At 38.8% G+C, this 15,223-nt stretch overlaps 1 protein-coding gene across 5 annotated transcripts in view; it reads right to left on the bottom strand.

Moving 5' to 3' along the window:
* Positions 1–15,223, bottom strand: part of LOC127866243 (transmembrane protein 94-like) — a 97,639-nt gene that overhangs the window by 3,489 nt on the left and 78,927 nt on the right. For 4 of the 5 annotated variants that reach the window (XM_052406667.1, XM_052406666.1, XM_052406664.1 and 1 more), the window contains 9 exons: positions 13,899–14,167; positions 13,023–13,171; positions 10,183–10,282; positions 8,490–8,597; positions 7,512–7,705; positions 2,092–2,337; positions 1,507–1,655; positions 472–572; positions 66–159 (listed from right to left, as the gene is read on the bottom strand). In XM_052406667.1, coding sequence (XP_052262627.1) covers positions 66–159; positions 472–572; positions 1,507–1,655; positions 2,092–2,337; positions 7,512–7,705; positions 8,490–8,597; positions 10,183–10,282; positions 13,023–13,171; positions 13,899–14,167 — 1,410 coding nt within the window. Of the gene's footprint in view, positions 1–65; positions 160–471; positions 573–1,506; positions 1,656–2,091; positions 2,338–7,511; positions 7,706–8,488; positions 8,598–10,182; positions 10,283–13,022; positions 13,172–13,898; positions 14,168–15,223 lie in introns of all 5 variants that reach the window. The other variant, XM_052406665.1, reaches the window with a different exon arrangement.

The raw sequence follows: 15,223 nt of genomic DNA, 5'->3' as shown, positions 1-15,223 counted from the left end.
TTCTGAAATAACATATGAATATGTCAACACCAAACATGGTACTTGGTAGAAGTAGCTGCACTTACAGGAGAGGAACTGTGAGTAGCCAGAGCTTGTTGGTGGCTGGAAACTGTTCCCATAAATGATCCTTCCAGTGGACGAAGCTAAGGGAAATCACCTCTAAAACAGACAGCAACAAGAGTGGATCCTATATTGCCTCAAAATTTGATGTTTTGTGATAAGTATACACATTATTTTTAATGCTGGACAATTTAGAGAGGTTTTTTTACAGCTAGCCATAGACATTGTTGGAACTACAATATGCATGTTTACATACATATCTGCTAACACCATTTGGTTGCTTTAAACAGTTGAATTTTAATAGTAATAGCACATGTATACTAGTATTTGATTACATATACAACTCACACAATAATTAAGACCATCAACTACATGAATAAATGCTACACAAAATCTTCCAAAAGCTCTCACCAAAGTACAGAACAATGAGGAAGGTGAAGATGTTCTGTGCTAACACGAGACCCCCTGAAAACTCCTCAGTCCATGTTCGCCTGGGGTCCAGGGGCTTGTGTCTGAGGACAGAGATGGAAGGATTATTGGTCTAATAATTGTTCACTGATATCCACTGCAGTTCAAATATATTGTATTATATTTTTTCACTAAAATGGGATTTTCTTTCACCAATCAAATTTTATATTGCACCGATTAGCATACAAAAAAGCTAAAAAATAATCAGCAATAAAGTGATCATGTATGTAGGCAGAAAGTGGTGTCCCTGATTAGCCTGTCAGACTGCACAGTCTACTCTTAGATGACACTTTATGTACATGCATTTAGCCCTATCAGACTGCACAGTCTACTCTTAGATGACACTTTATGTACATGCATTTAGCCCTGTCAGACTGCACAGTCTACTCTTAGATGACACTTTATGTACATGCATTTAGCCCTGTCAGACTGCACAGTCTACTCTTAGATGACACTTTATGTATATGCATTTAGCCCTATCAGACTGCACAGTCTACTCTTAGATGACACTTTATGTACATGCATTTAGCCCTGTCAGACTGCACAGTCTACTCTTAGATGACACTTTATGTACATGCATTTAGCCCTATCAGACTGCACAGTCTACTCTTAGATGACACTTTATGTACATGCATTTAGCCCTATTTTACCAGAGTGTGGTTCATATATTTATATAGGATCCATTAGAGCCAAACTTTATCATGTAACTAGCACAAAACACCAGAATGCCTTGGTTGTAATTAAGTTGCAAAAAGAAAATTAACAAATCTTCCTTTAATAGTTATGTAATAGGACCATCTTCTGCTGTAAAAGGAACTTTATAAATCAATTTTAACTTGTTAACTTCAAAACACCTTATTTAATCTATTAGTTTCAATACTGTTTACTCTTTATTTAATCTATTCGCTCTTATGTTGTTAGCTAAAGTAATCAGTTGGGAAACAACCAATAGTTATATACCAAACCATTTATACATACAGAATGTCAAATACTGCACACAGGGTTGTGTTTGTGCTGGTGTCTTGGGCTGCACAGAAGGAATGAAGCGTGAGTCCATAGCAGACTAGGGCCACTAATACTGGGGGTAGGAAGCGCACAAGGAAGTACAATATAAACCTCTGTATCATCTGAAACATTGATTCACAGAACCAGATTATGGTCACAGTTAAAATGGTCATACTCCTTGGCATTAATGCTAAGTATCAATAATTACATTCTCCAGAAGTAACTTCCCATAAATAACAACTTGTCAGCTGACAATCAAACTAACTAATCAGAAAATCAGACACCTCTTTATTGATGCAATTTAGTAAGATGAAGAGAGTCGTAATAATTTAATGAAAATAATAATTATGTAAGAAAAGTTAGCGGGCGGATCAAATGATTATAATTTATGTAGACTGGTTAATTCTGTAACTACTTTGGTACATGGTTGTTGCTCTTGCTGGTTGCTAGTTACTTTACCTTTTCTCATCAATGACACGCACAAATGCACAGCTTTGTTATTTACAACATAACTTGCTTTTTTTCATACATGTAATTCCTGACTTCATAACTCTGTACCTCCTTGGGTATATGGTTGTTGTTCTTGCTGGTTGCTATGGACATGACCCTGGCGTCCACAGGGTTGCCCATCATGGTGAGGCTGAGCAGGGGCAGGACTATCAGTATGAGCCAGAGCATGTGCTGCGGGGGAAACAGGGTGGGCAGCTGTAGCAGGGAGGCCAGCAGCTGGGCCACGGTCAGAGACAGGCTGCAGCACAGCAGGAAGTAGAAACAGCTCCGTAATGACATCAGCTGACTTCTCGCCTTCAAGTGAAACATGGCCCATAGTCAATGTGCGGTGCATAGAAGTTAAACAAGAGTACCGCATAACGGGTGCCACACTCGGCTGCGGGTGCAATTTTTAATAAATGAAAGCTTGTCAGAATTTTTTTAATTTTTTTAGAGGTCACAGTGACCTTGACCTTTGACCTAGTGACCCAAAACTGGATGTGGCATGTAGAACTCATCAAGGTGCAGCTATATATTAAGTTTCAAAGTTGTAGGTTGAAGCAATGTTCAAAACCTTGACAAAATGTTAAGGTTTTAGCACGACACGGACGGCGGACACGACACGACAAGCTGGCTATGACAATACCTCGGGTTTTCTCCAAAAACAGCCGAGCTAAAAAATTGCGTGTGATTGATAGTGTTCTTGGCTATTGAATTTGTAGTATGTTTAACATAAGTGGCATACTTGCATATGTAAGCAGGAGTGTAATTTAAGAATTACCTCAAGGGAGGAAAATGCCCTACCCCCTTACAGGTTTGAATAAAACTCTTCATTTGTTCATAGATCCACCAACGTTTATCACTACTTGTAAAATAACTTAATTTTCTGGTAAGCTGTCGAAATAGCTTGATATTCACAGTTTGTTTGGAGAAAAATAAATGTCTTAGTTGGAATTAATGAAAAATGTTTAAAATTAAGGAAAGATGGGCTAAGAAAGGGCAACCTGATTTTGTCAGTTAAAAGACAGGCTGGGCTGGTAAGACTTGAGACAAGCACATACAAATGTCACAACTGTTGAAAAAGTTGTAGTGAATACCTCACATAGGCAGAGTGGGATGTCTTAAGTTAAGAAAATATGGGATTCATCCACACAATGTAATTTGGAACTGATGTGTGTTATAGACTGAATTAACCCAGCCCATTATCAACCAAACTAGAATTGCCTAAATATATGAAAATGTTTTTTAAGGCTTATTCAGCAAGTGTTCATCTGCACAGTCAGGTCTGGAGCTGCCCTGTTTGCTAATGAGACCACAACACTTTGCTTGACATTATAAGGGACAGAGTAGCTCCAGACTGCACAACTTAGCAGGCTGGTCTGAAGCTAAGCTGGCAGATTGCATAATACTTTTCACACATGGCTCTTAGAACATTGACCAACATTAAATAACAAAACCTGTTTTTAAACTATATCACTCACCTGATTTTTGTTATAAGGATTTCACATAATGTTTAAGTTGTGCATAACTGAAAAATGTTCTAACTAAATTAGATACTAGAAGTCCAAATCCCCGCCTGACAGAGTGTTGGATCGGGTTGCCCGCGGCCACCAGGGCAGCTACTTTTTTTTAGCAAAAGCTAGCCAAATGAAATTAATGTATTTTGCAAATCTTAACAACATTGCTTTTGATAAGTCAATAGCAAAATGAAGTAACTGTGTGACTGGAACATTTATGTTGTGCCATTCCATGAAGATGAAACCAAAATAAAACAAGAGCACCGCCTTGCGGGTGCAGACCGCTCATCTATTTTTCTTTTTAAAGGTGAAGGGACCTATCTCAATTTAAATCACAAAGGAAGGAGGGGTGGAGTGGAGGGGGGTGTATAGTGTGGTGGTGTGGTCATTTATTACATTTTCTTCCAAAAATGCAAAAAAAAAATGCATTTTTTTTGGGGGGGGGGGAGGGATCCTTGGGTGGGATGGTTGGACAGTATTTCAAAAATAAAATAATACAAAAAATATATGTGTTTTTTAACCATGTTTAAAAAAAAAATGTGTTTTTTTTTGGGGGGGGGAGGGGTTGGGTTGGGGGGGGGGGGGTGTATAGGTGTGCTGCTCATTTATAAGATGATCTTTAAGAAAAAAAAACTTTTTTTGGGGTGGGGGATTCGGGGTGGGGGGGGGGGGTAAGAGTTGTTTTGTCAAAGTATCAATCAAATCTAATCGTAAATAAAGAAGTTATGGCAATTTAAGAAAAATTTAATAATTTGACCTTGAGAGTCAAGGTCATTCAAAGGTCAAGGTAAAATTCAACTTGCCAGGTACAGTACCCTCATGATAGCATGAAAGTATTTGAAGTTTGAAAGCAATCTAAACACAAAATTAAACCATAAATTCAAAGGTACTAAGTCAAAAAAGGGCCATAATTCCATAAAAATGACAACCAGAGTTATGCAACTTGTCCTTTACTGTCCCCTTATGATAGTTTGCGAGTGTTCCAAGTATGAAAGCAATATCTATGATACTTTAAGGGTAAAGTGGACCAAACACAAAACTTAACCAAATTTTCAATTTTCTAAGTATAAAGGGCCCATAATTCCGTCAAAATGCCAGTCAGAGTTACATAACTTTGCCTGCACAGTCCCCTTGTGATAGTTAGTAAGTGTTGCAAGTATGAAAGCAATAGCTTTGATACTTTAGGAATAAAATGGACCTAAACACAAAACTAGACCAAATTTTCAATTTTCTAAGTATAAAAAGGGCACATAATTCTGTCAGAATGCCAGTCAGAGTTACATAACTTTGCCTGCACAGTCCCCATATGATAGTTAGTTTGTGTTGCAAGTGTGAAAGCAATAGCTTTGATACTTAAGGAAAAAAATGGACCTAAACACAAAACTTAACCAAAATTTTCCATTTTTTAAGTATAAAAAGGGCACGTAATTCTGTCAAAATGCAAGCCAGAGTTATCTAACTTTGCCTGCACATTTCCGTTATGATAGTTAAAAAGTGTTGCAAGTATGAAAGCAATAGCTTTGATACTTAAGGAATAAAATGGACCTAAACACAAAACTTTACCAAAATTTTCAATTTTCTAAGTATAAAAAGGGCACATAATTCTGTCAAAATGCACGCAAGAGTTATCTAACTTTGCCTGCCCAGTCCCCTCATGATAGTAAGTAAGTGTACCAAGTTGGAATGCAATAGCATTGATACTTTCTGAGAAAAGTGGACCTAAACCCAAAACTTAACCGGATGCCGACGCCAAGGTGATGACAATAGCTCATAATTTTTTTTTCAAAAAATAGATGAGCTAATTAAATTTGTACGCCAGCTGATAACAGTCTGTTGTGGACCTAATATTTAAACAAGAGGGCCAAGATGGCCCTAGTTCGCTCACCTGAGAGGAGTCAGTTCATTCAATCTTTAACAAACGTCAAAATTGACCTAGATATTGTCCAGACAAACATCCTGGTCAAGTTTCATCATTATTGAGCCAAAACTCTGGCGTATGAAGTGTTTATGAGGTTTTTGTAAGATCTGACCTGGTGACCTATATTTTGACCCCTCATGACCAAACATCAAACTTTGCTTACAAAAATAAATATAATGACCAAGATTCATAAAATCTGAAACAAAATTGTGACTTCTAGAGTGTGTTCACGGATTTTGTACAATATAATGAAAATTTTGACAATCTAAGGGCAATAATTTTGTCATTTAGTATGCGATTTTGCTCATTATCAAACTTGACTGAGATATTGTGGCCATATCGCTTCTCAGCAACTTTGATAAAGAATGCTTGAGAAATGTGAATGCTAGAGTGTTTACAAACCACATGTGGATGGACGGACAGCAGACAAAGACCAACCCTAAAACCTCACCTGAGCAATCAGGTGAGCTAAAAAGTGCGTTTTTTTTCACCGATCTGAGCCATTTTCCAACTTATCTGAGATATCGATAAAACCAATGTATTGACTAAGTTTCACGATGATTAAGCAAAAAATATGACTTCTAGAGTGTTCACAAGGTTTCTCTATAGTCATATAAGGAAAACTGCCCCACCCACCCTCTGGCGGCCATGTTTTTTGACCTAAGGGACCATTTTCAAACTCATCTGAGATATAAATAAAACCAATATTTTCACCATGTTTCATGATGATTGGGCAAAAAATGTGACTTTTAGAGTGTTCACAAGCTTTTTTACTATATAAATACAAGTATTAGAAAAATGCGCGCCACCCCCCCCCCCCCCCCTGGCAGCCATGTTTTTCAACGGACCGGAACCATTTTTGAACTCAACTCACATATCTAGGAAACAAATGTTCTGACCAAATTCATGAAAATTGGGCCAAAAATGTGACTTCTAGAGTGTTCATATGTTTTCACTATACGTGTATACATATAGAGAAAACTGCCCCACCCAGTGGCGGCCATGTTTTTTCACCGATCTGGACCATTTTCGAAAATGTCCAAGATTTCAATTAAACCAAGGTTTTGACCAAGTTTCATGATGATTGGGCAAAAAATGTGACTTCTTGACTGTTCACAAGCCTTTTTTACTATATAAATATAAGGAAAACTGCCCCGTCCCCCTGGCAGCCATGTTTTTCAACAGACCAGAACTATTTTCGAACTTAACTCACGTATCTAGGAAACAAATGTTCTGACCATTTTCATGAAGATTGGACCAAAAATGTGACTTCTAGAGTGTTGACATGTTTTCACTATATACATATAACGAAAACTGCCTCGCCCCTTGGTGGCCATGTTTTTTCACCAATCTGGACCATTTTCGAACTCGTCCGAGATATCAATAAAACCAATGTTTTGACCAAGTTTTATGATGATTGGGCAAAAATTGTGACTTCTAGAGTGTTTACAATGTTTCTCTATAGCCATATAAGGAAAACTGCCCCCCCAAATGGCAGCCATGTTTTTCAACGGACCGGAACCACTTTTGAACTCAACCAACATATCATAAAGACAAACATTTTGACAAAGTTACATGAAGATTGGGCATGAAATGTGACTTCTACAGTGTTTACAAGGTTTTTCTTTTTTTTGACCTACTGACCTAGTTTTTGACCCAGCATGACCCAGTTTTGAACTTGATCGAGATTTCATTGGGACAAATCTTCTGACCAAGTTTCATGAAGATCACACAAGAAATGTGGCCTCTAGAGTGTTTACAACCAAATGTGGACAGACGGCGGACAGATGGACGACGGACAAAGACCGTTCCCAAAAGCTCACCTGAGCAATCAGGTGAGCTAAAAAAAAGCTCAGCTTTTGAATAAATGTTGTGCTTACAAGAATTAAAAAGAATTTTTCAGCATTTTATTGATGTATGAACGATAAGGAAAATTACGCCAACTGCATTTATGCAAAAAAGGCAGACTTTTCCTAACAGTTCACACACTGCTGAAATACAGAAAAATACTAATCATGTCTGAAATGAAAGCCCTGTGAATAGTATTGGCTCACCTCAGCAATGAGATGTATGAGGCTGATGTTGCCACCCTTGCTGATGATGATGGGGCACATGATGTTGAGCAGGGACCCGGCTAGCTGTACAGGGGTGGGTGAGTCCCTCTCCCACACCAGGCTGGTACCAGGCTGCTGACCAGGCTGCTGCTGCACACACACCTGGGGACACAGGGGCTCCAGGGCAAGGCTGCAGGGGAGAGAGGCACTTACTGAATATCTTCAAAGATACATATGGTATATCATTGTGGCCAAACATCTTGCTGTATATGACTTAATACGCAACTGAGTAAATGATCTATTAATAATGAAGGATAATAGTAATATACGCTTGGGAGTTTGATTCCATCATTTGCAATATAAATGTATTCTGTGAGTGATTTTGTTTATTGCTTTCTTAAAAAAATGTCTGCATTCCCGTATGGAGGTAAAGGCAGTGCATCCACAGCAATATCTGCGGGGGAAGTTGATATGTACCTGCAGTCTGCATGCATGAAGAGGGGCATATTATGCATGTTGATGTGTAGCTGCAGTCTGCATGCATGAAGAGGGGCACATTGTGTATGTTGATGTGTAGCTGCAGTCTGCATGCAGGAAGAGGGGCACATTGTGCATGTTGATATGTACCTGCAGTCTGCATGCAGGAAGAGGGGCACATTGTGCATGTTGATGTGTACCTGCAGTCTGCATGTAGGAAGAGGGGCACATTGTGCATGTTGATGTGTACCTGCAGTCTGGATGTAGGAAGAGGGGCACATTGTGCATGTTGATGTGTACCTGCAGTCTGCATGCAGGAAGAGGGGCACATTGTGCATGTTGATGTGTACCTGCAATCTGCATGTAGGAAGAGGGGCACATTGTGCATGTTGATGTGTACCTGCAGTCTGCATGTAGGAAGAGGGGCACATTGTGCATGTTGATGTGTACCTGCAGTCTGCATGTAGGAAGAGGGGCACATTGTGCATGTTAATGCGTACCTGCAGTCTGCATGTAGGAAGAGGGGCACATTGTGCATGTTGATGGAGCTGCCCACACACAGAACCACCTCACCATGCTCCTGCAGGATCTTCATCATCTCATATGTCGCTGAAAATCACAAAACATCGCCTTCTAACTGATACTTTCCAATTGATATTGTCACATTTTGCATCTTTACTTTTTTTGTCCCCTTCGCGTAGTGGATGTCAATCTAACAAGCGTGAAATCATGGATTTGATCCCCACTATGGGAACATTCCTTAGATGTCCCATAAAGACATCAAGTAATGGTTCAGCCCAGCAAATGGAATCCAGAGTGTAACAATAAGTCTTAGGATTTCAATTCAATGCAATTAAGCTAAAAAAAATGGATTTAAACTAAGCATCATGGAAACACACACCACACAGCATTTTAATTAATATTTAATAGGGATGGCAAAATTATTTGAATACCAGTTATTGAATATCGATTAAATGGTCAGTATTCGAAAAACAGAATTGATATTCGAATATCCTTTTTTTTTTTTCAAAATTTAATTGCCCTAATATATAATGACCTGCAAGTAGCTTACTAATTGGCACTCGAAATCATTTGGGATTAACATGCTTGATGTGACATTCTTCGTGTCAAACTGATAACGCGGCCCGTTTCAGCGTTGATTGCGCAATGCAATATACACACTCTAAGAAAGGCCCCGAACTGTTGTTTTTCAATGGGGTGCCAATTAACGGCTTCAATTGACTGGCGAATAATAATTAAGTTTCTGTGATCACAGTATGAAAAGCCATTAAAATGTGTGAATTACTCAAATTGCGCAATCCAATGTACACACTCAAAGAAAGCGCACGAACTGTCAAAATAAACGAAATTAAGACACACATAAAAAATTATTGCAGCGACATGAAGTCGAATATATTTATAGGGTCTAGACAAAAATCGTAACAACGGTGTCCGTTTTGTGATGTACTTTGCATGACTTATTAATATGTTTCTTGTTATAAACGTACATGATATTGTTATTTTAAAATTTCAAATAAAAATAACATTTTATGAATGATGTTTTTCCTTATATTTGTTCTTGAATGTTTGGTGTACTTTGCATGCCATATTGATATGTTTCTTTAAATAAACATACATGCTATCGTTACTTTAAAATTTCAAATAAAAATAAAATTCAATGACATGATGTTTTCCTTCAATTTGTGCCCGATTACAGTATCGGTCATAGTACTAGCCAACAGCGATACCATTATTCGATAGCAACATTAATAAACAGCCTCGTATTAAGCAAGCGGATATAACTTACAAAACAATGGAAGTAAACACAGAACAAGTTTCACTCTTTTCTGATATATTTCTGCTAAATAGGCTTTTTCAAAGTTTGTTTTTACAATTAAGCTACATTTTCTTTCTATTTCTCAACACAACAATTGTATATTCAATTGTATTTCTGTGTCAATTTATATTTAATATCCCTACTGGATATGAAACTGAGCAATAGAAGTTAAATCAATCCAGCCGTTTAATGCGAATATTTGAATATTCTAATGAACGGATTTGCGAATATTCAAATACCGATATAGGTATTTGATGCCATCCCTATTATTTAATAATCTAAATATAGACTACTACAATTCTTCAGCATGTACAAGCAAGTTATCAATTCAGAGAAGTGAATCATAAAGCCTCCTACTTTCTGTAGTGCAGTCTGTGAAGAGATTCACCAAGAGAGGCACATTATCAATGCTCTGAAGGTGTGGACGGATATTCTCTATACCTCTTGGCAGCTTTGCCTGCAGAGAATTGAGAAAGGCATGCATGCAAAAGTGAAGTAAATTTAAGATTAATAAAATAATGATTCCATGGAATCATGTTGCTATATATCAAACTGTGTATGTCAATTGTCTTTGTCAAAATTTATGTTTTGATACCGTTTAATCAGTTTCCCTTGTTTTATCTAAAGTATTGATGTAATGAGCCATGTCATGCAATAATTGGTCTTATTCCATATGCTAGTGTCATTCCAGAACAGCCAACACAGTCTGGTCTAGAGCTGTAATGATTCGGTTCGATGCATCGTAAAACCGGTTCAACGCCGCCGATTCAATTTCGATACCAATACGGCCATTTTCGATTCGATTCACTGCAATCCGATTGATCGGCATTTTAAACCTTACTTTCCAAATCCGTCGTCTAAACTTTCTTGTCATTTGCAATACGTCTTGTGATAGCAAACTATGGCATCCAATTAATGAATGAACAAGGCTATTGTCAAGCAATATGGTCCCCTACCGGCTCCACCATTGTCAGAAATTTCCACCATATTCAGAAATTATAATTTATTTTTTTTGGTTGCCATAGCAACCACAATTTTTGACGTAGGAACAAAATGAAATGACCTGCATAATGTCCATATTGCAATCTATCCATGTTGCAAGTTTCATTAAAAAATATTAAAAACTTTAAAAGTTATTGCAGGATCCAGAAAAGTGTGACAGACAAACTGACAGACTGACTGACAGATTGACTGACTGACAGACGGAGTGCAAACCATAAGTCCCCTCCGGTGAAACCGGTAGGGGACAATAACATGCTGAGCATTACATCAGCTGGTAAACTGGCTTCTTCAACCACGCTGAAAGACGCACCGTCAAAATTAAAATCAAAAGTATGGAAACAATTCACATTTCGCGAAGGTTCTGATGCAAAGGCAACTTGTAAAACGTGTTTTGTTGACATTAGTAACCCTTAATCTGGAAGCACTACAAATATTTAAAGAGAAAACACTCGGTTGATATTTCAGATGTGAAATCTTCATCTCCCACGACACGCTCTTTTTACATGTAAGAAAAACAATCTGAGAATAACTCGACAGGAAGTTTTGTTAAATGAATTTTTCACTTATAAAACAATGTGGCATTTTTAAATTTTATTTAAAAAATTAAACAATTAAAATGTGCAACATAATAAGTTCATAACATATACCAAACGCATTAATTCATGCCCTGGACAAAGCAAACATGAAATAGTTTGCAAAATAAGCAGCGAATAGTTTAATTTGAATCGAATCGAAAATAATCGAATCGGACCATTTGGTATGGAAATCAAATCGAATCGAATGATGGTCGAATGGAAACAGCTCTAGTCTGGTCAGGACTACTATGTCTGCTAATGAGACCACAAAACTTTTCTTAACCTTAAAACGGACAGGGTAACTTGGGACCAGACTTTGCAAATGCTCAGAGTATGGAAATATTAAATAAAACTCATCAGTAAATTTTCTTAAAGAAGCATTTTATCCCAAACTTTATCTAAAATATTAATATTTTGAAGGAAAAAGGTACTCAAATTTGAAAAATTATGGTTGAGCAAAGTTTTTCAGGAGGCCATTATGTGTTTATCAACTATTAATTCAAAGTGCTATTCTGCATGACTTAAGTACATTTCTACACATACTGCTATTAACAATTATGATGGCAGTTGCTCTAGTCTTATTTTCCATAAGCATGTTTGATCCAAGAGTGTGGCAGCTCACCCTGTTGTCAAAGGCCAGACTGTGCTCTGTGTTCTCTGTAATGTAGCCTACTCACCCTGTTGTCAAAGGCCAGACTATGCTCTGTGTTCTCTGTGATGTAGCTGTACTCACCCAGTTGTCAAAGGCCAGACTTTGTTCTGTGCTCTCTGTGATGTAGCTGTACTCACCCTGTTGTCAAAGGCCAGACTGTGCTCTGTGTTCTCTGTGATGTAGCCTACTCACTCTGTTGTCAAAGGCCAGACTGTCCTCTGTGTTCTCTGTGATGTAGCCTACTCACCCTGTTGTCAAAGGCCAGACTGTGCTCTGTGCTCTCTGTGATGTAGCTGTACTCACCCTGTTGTCAAAGGCCAGACTGTGCTCTGTGTTCTCTGTGATGTAGCCTACTCACCCTGTTGTCAAAGGCCAGACCGTGCTCTGTGTTCTCTGTGATGTAGCCTACTCACCCTGTTGTCAAAGGCCAGACTGTGCTCTGTGCTCTCTGTGATGTAGCCTACTCACCCTGTTGTCAAAGGCCAGACTGTGCTCTGTGCTCTCTGTGATGTAGCCTACTCACCCTGTTGTCAAAGGCCAGACTGTGCTCTGTGTTCTCTGTGATGTAGCTGTACTCACCCTGTTGTCAAAGGCCAGACTGTGCTCTGTGCTCTCTGTGATGTAGCCTACTCACCCTGTTGTCAAAGGCCAGACTGTGCTCTGTGCTCTCTGTGATTTAGCCTACTCACCCTGTTGTCAAAGGCCAGACTGTGCTCTGTGTTCTCTGTGATGTAGCTGTACTCACCCTGTTGTCAAAGGCCAGACTGTCCTCTGTGTTCTCTGTGATGTAGCCTACTCACCCTGTTGTAAAAGGCCAGACTGTGCTCTGTGTTCTCTGTGATGTAGCTGTACTCACCCTGTTGTCAAAGGCCAGACTGTGCTCTGTGTTCTCTGTGATGTAGCTGTACTCACCCTGTTGTCAAAGGCCAGACTGTGCTCTGTGTTCTCTGTGATGTAGCTTTACTCACCCTGTTGTCAAAGGCCAGACTGTCCTCTGTGTTCTCCGTGATGTAGCTGGAGGCCTGTCTACTCAGCTCCTCTTCACTCAGCCAGGAGCACCCACCCCCATAGTCCCCATCCAGCTCCTCTGTACCCGGGGCTAACAGCTCTACACCCTCTATAACAACACAAGATGCAAAGGCTTGCTGGATTTACAATGACATTCATGAACTGAGCAATCTGGACTTAAAGGGGCCTTTTCACAGATTTTGGCATGTATTAAAGTTTGTCATGAAATGCTTTATATTGATAAATGTAAACATTGGATTTAAAATCCCCAGTAAAAAAAACAAGAATACAATTAAAGAAAGAAAAAAAAGTAACTACGAACGGGGCTCGAACCACTGACCCCTGGAGCCATGGAGTAAAAGTCAACGGCTCTATCCACTAGACCATCCGCTCTCCTATCATGATCAAAGTATTTTTTTCTTTATATAAGCAATCCTCGTTGTATCCAAAAATACAATGACAACAGAATTCTCCAAATTATTCAATCGTTTCGCGTTGCAACGCTTTATAATTTTCAGGTTTTTAAATCGTCAAAAGATGCACATAATGGATATTTGAGAGCATGGTAAATGTTCAGTATTACTGTTTCCTCACAAGTATCATAACTTCAAGGAAAATTTGCGAATCATAAACAATGTTTTTCAATTTTGTCAATTAAGCATCTTTAACAATCCTACAAACACTCAAAATTGTCTCCTTTCTCAAATGATTCAAAAGTATGGTCAATTACAATTAAAGAATAAGGATTCAGCTTTAAAAATACAACAAAAGCAATATGTTAAACAACACACCAATACAAGACCAACTTGTTCATTTCGGAAAACAACAACACCTACCAGCTTCATGGTCATATAGCCCATCCAGCCCATCCTGTATTGCCATGGCAACATCATCACCATGGAGATTCCTCCTGACCCGGCGGGGACTCACAATGGCCGTGCGCACCTTGGTCTCAAACTTGACCTGTGATGACCCAAGGTGTACCACGCTAGGAGCGCTGGCACTGAACAGCCTCCTGCCCTGCTGCTGCAGCTCTACAGGGTGAAAGGTCACGGCTGTTGTATCCTCTTTGGGGGTGTTCAGGGTAGACAGACGACTGGGAAACCTGTGGATACAATGTTTATACATACATGTACTGATGGCTTGGTGATATCCTGCCTTAGAAGTCAGAATTACATATCAGCATTCTTAACCCATATACATGTACCAATGACACATCCTTAGAACTTTTCAATCCTTTTGAGTCACCTTCCAATAACTTGTTAGAACAAGAGCACCGCCTTGCGGGTGCAGACCACTCATCTATTTTTCTTTTTAAAGGTGTAGGGACCTATCTCAATTTCAATCACAAAGGAGGGAGGGGTGGAGAGGGGTGGAGAGGGGTGTATAGTGTGGGGATGTGGTCATTTATTACATTATCTTCCAAAAAATGCAAAAAAAAACAAAACATTTTTTTTGGGGGGGGGGGGGATTCTGTGGTTAGATGGTTGGACGGTATTTCAAAACTAAAATAATAAAAATAAATATTTGTGTTTTTTAACCATGTTTGAACAAGATGTGTTTGTGAAACACAATGTCCCCCTATATGACGTTTGACCTTGAAGGATGACCTTGACCCTAGAAGGATGACCTTGACCTTTCACAATTCAAAATATGCAGCTCCATGAGATACACATGCATGCCAAATATCAAGTTGCTATCTTCAATATTGCAAAAATATTCATAAAATAAGCAATTTGGGCCACATTTATTTGACCTCTGACCTTGAAGGATGACCTTGACCTTTCACCACTCAAAATGTGCAGCTCCATTAGTTACACATGCATGCCAAATATCAAGTTGCTATCTTCAATATTGCAAAAGTATTCATATAATAAGCGATTTGGGCCACATATATTTGACCTCTGACCTTGAAGGATGACCTTGACCTTGACCTATCACCACTCAAAATGTGCAGCTCCATGAGATACACATGCATGCCAAATATCAAGTTGCTATCTTCAATATTGCAAAAGTTTTCATGAAATGAGCGTTTTTGGCCACATATATTTGACCTCTGACCTTGAAGGATGACCTTGACCTTTCACCACTCAATATGTGCAGCTCCATGAGATACACATGCATGCCAAATATCAAGTTGCTATATTCAATATAGCAAAAG

The sequence above is a fragment of the Dreissena polymorpha genome, chromosome 2 (genome assembly GCF_020536995.1).
Source record: "Dreissena polymorpha isolate Duluth1 chromosome 2, UMN_Dpol_1.0, whole genome shotgun sequence".
Lineage (NCBI taxonomy): Eukaryota > Metazoa > Mollusca > Bivalvia > Myida > Dreissenidae > Dreissena > Dreissena polymorpha.
Note: the sequence above shows the minus strand (reverse complement) of the source record. Positions and strands in the feature narration are given on the sequence as shown.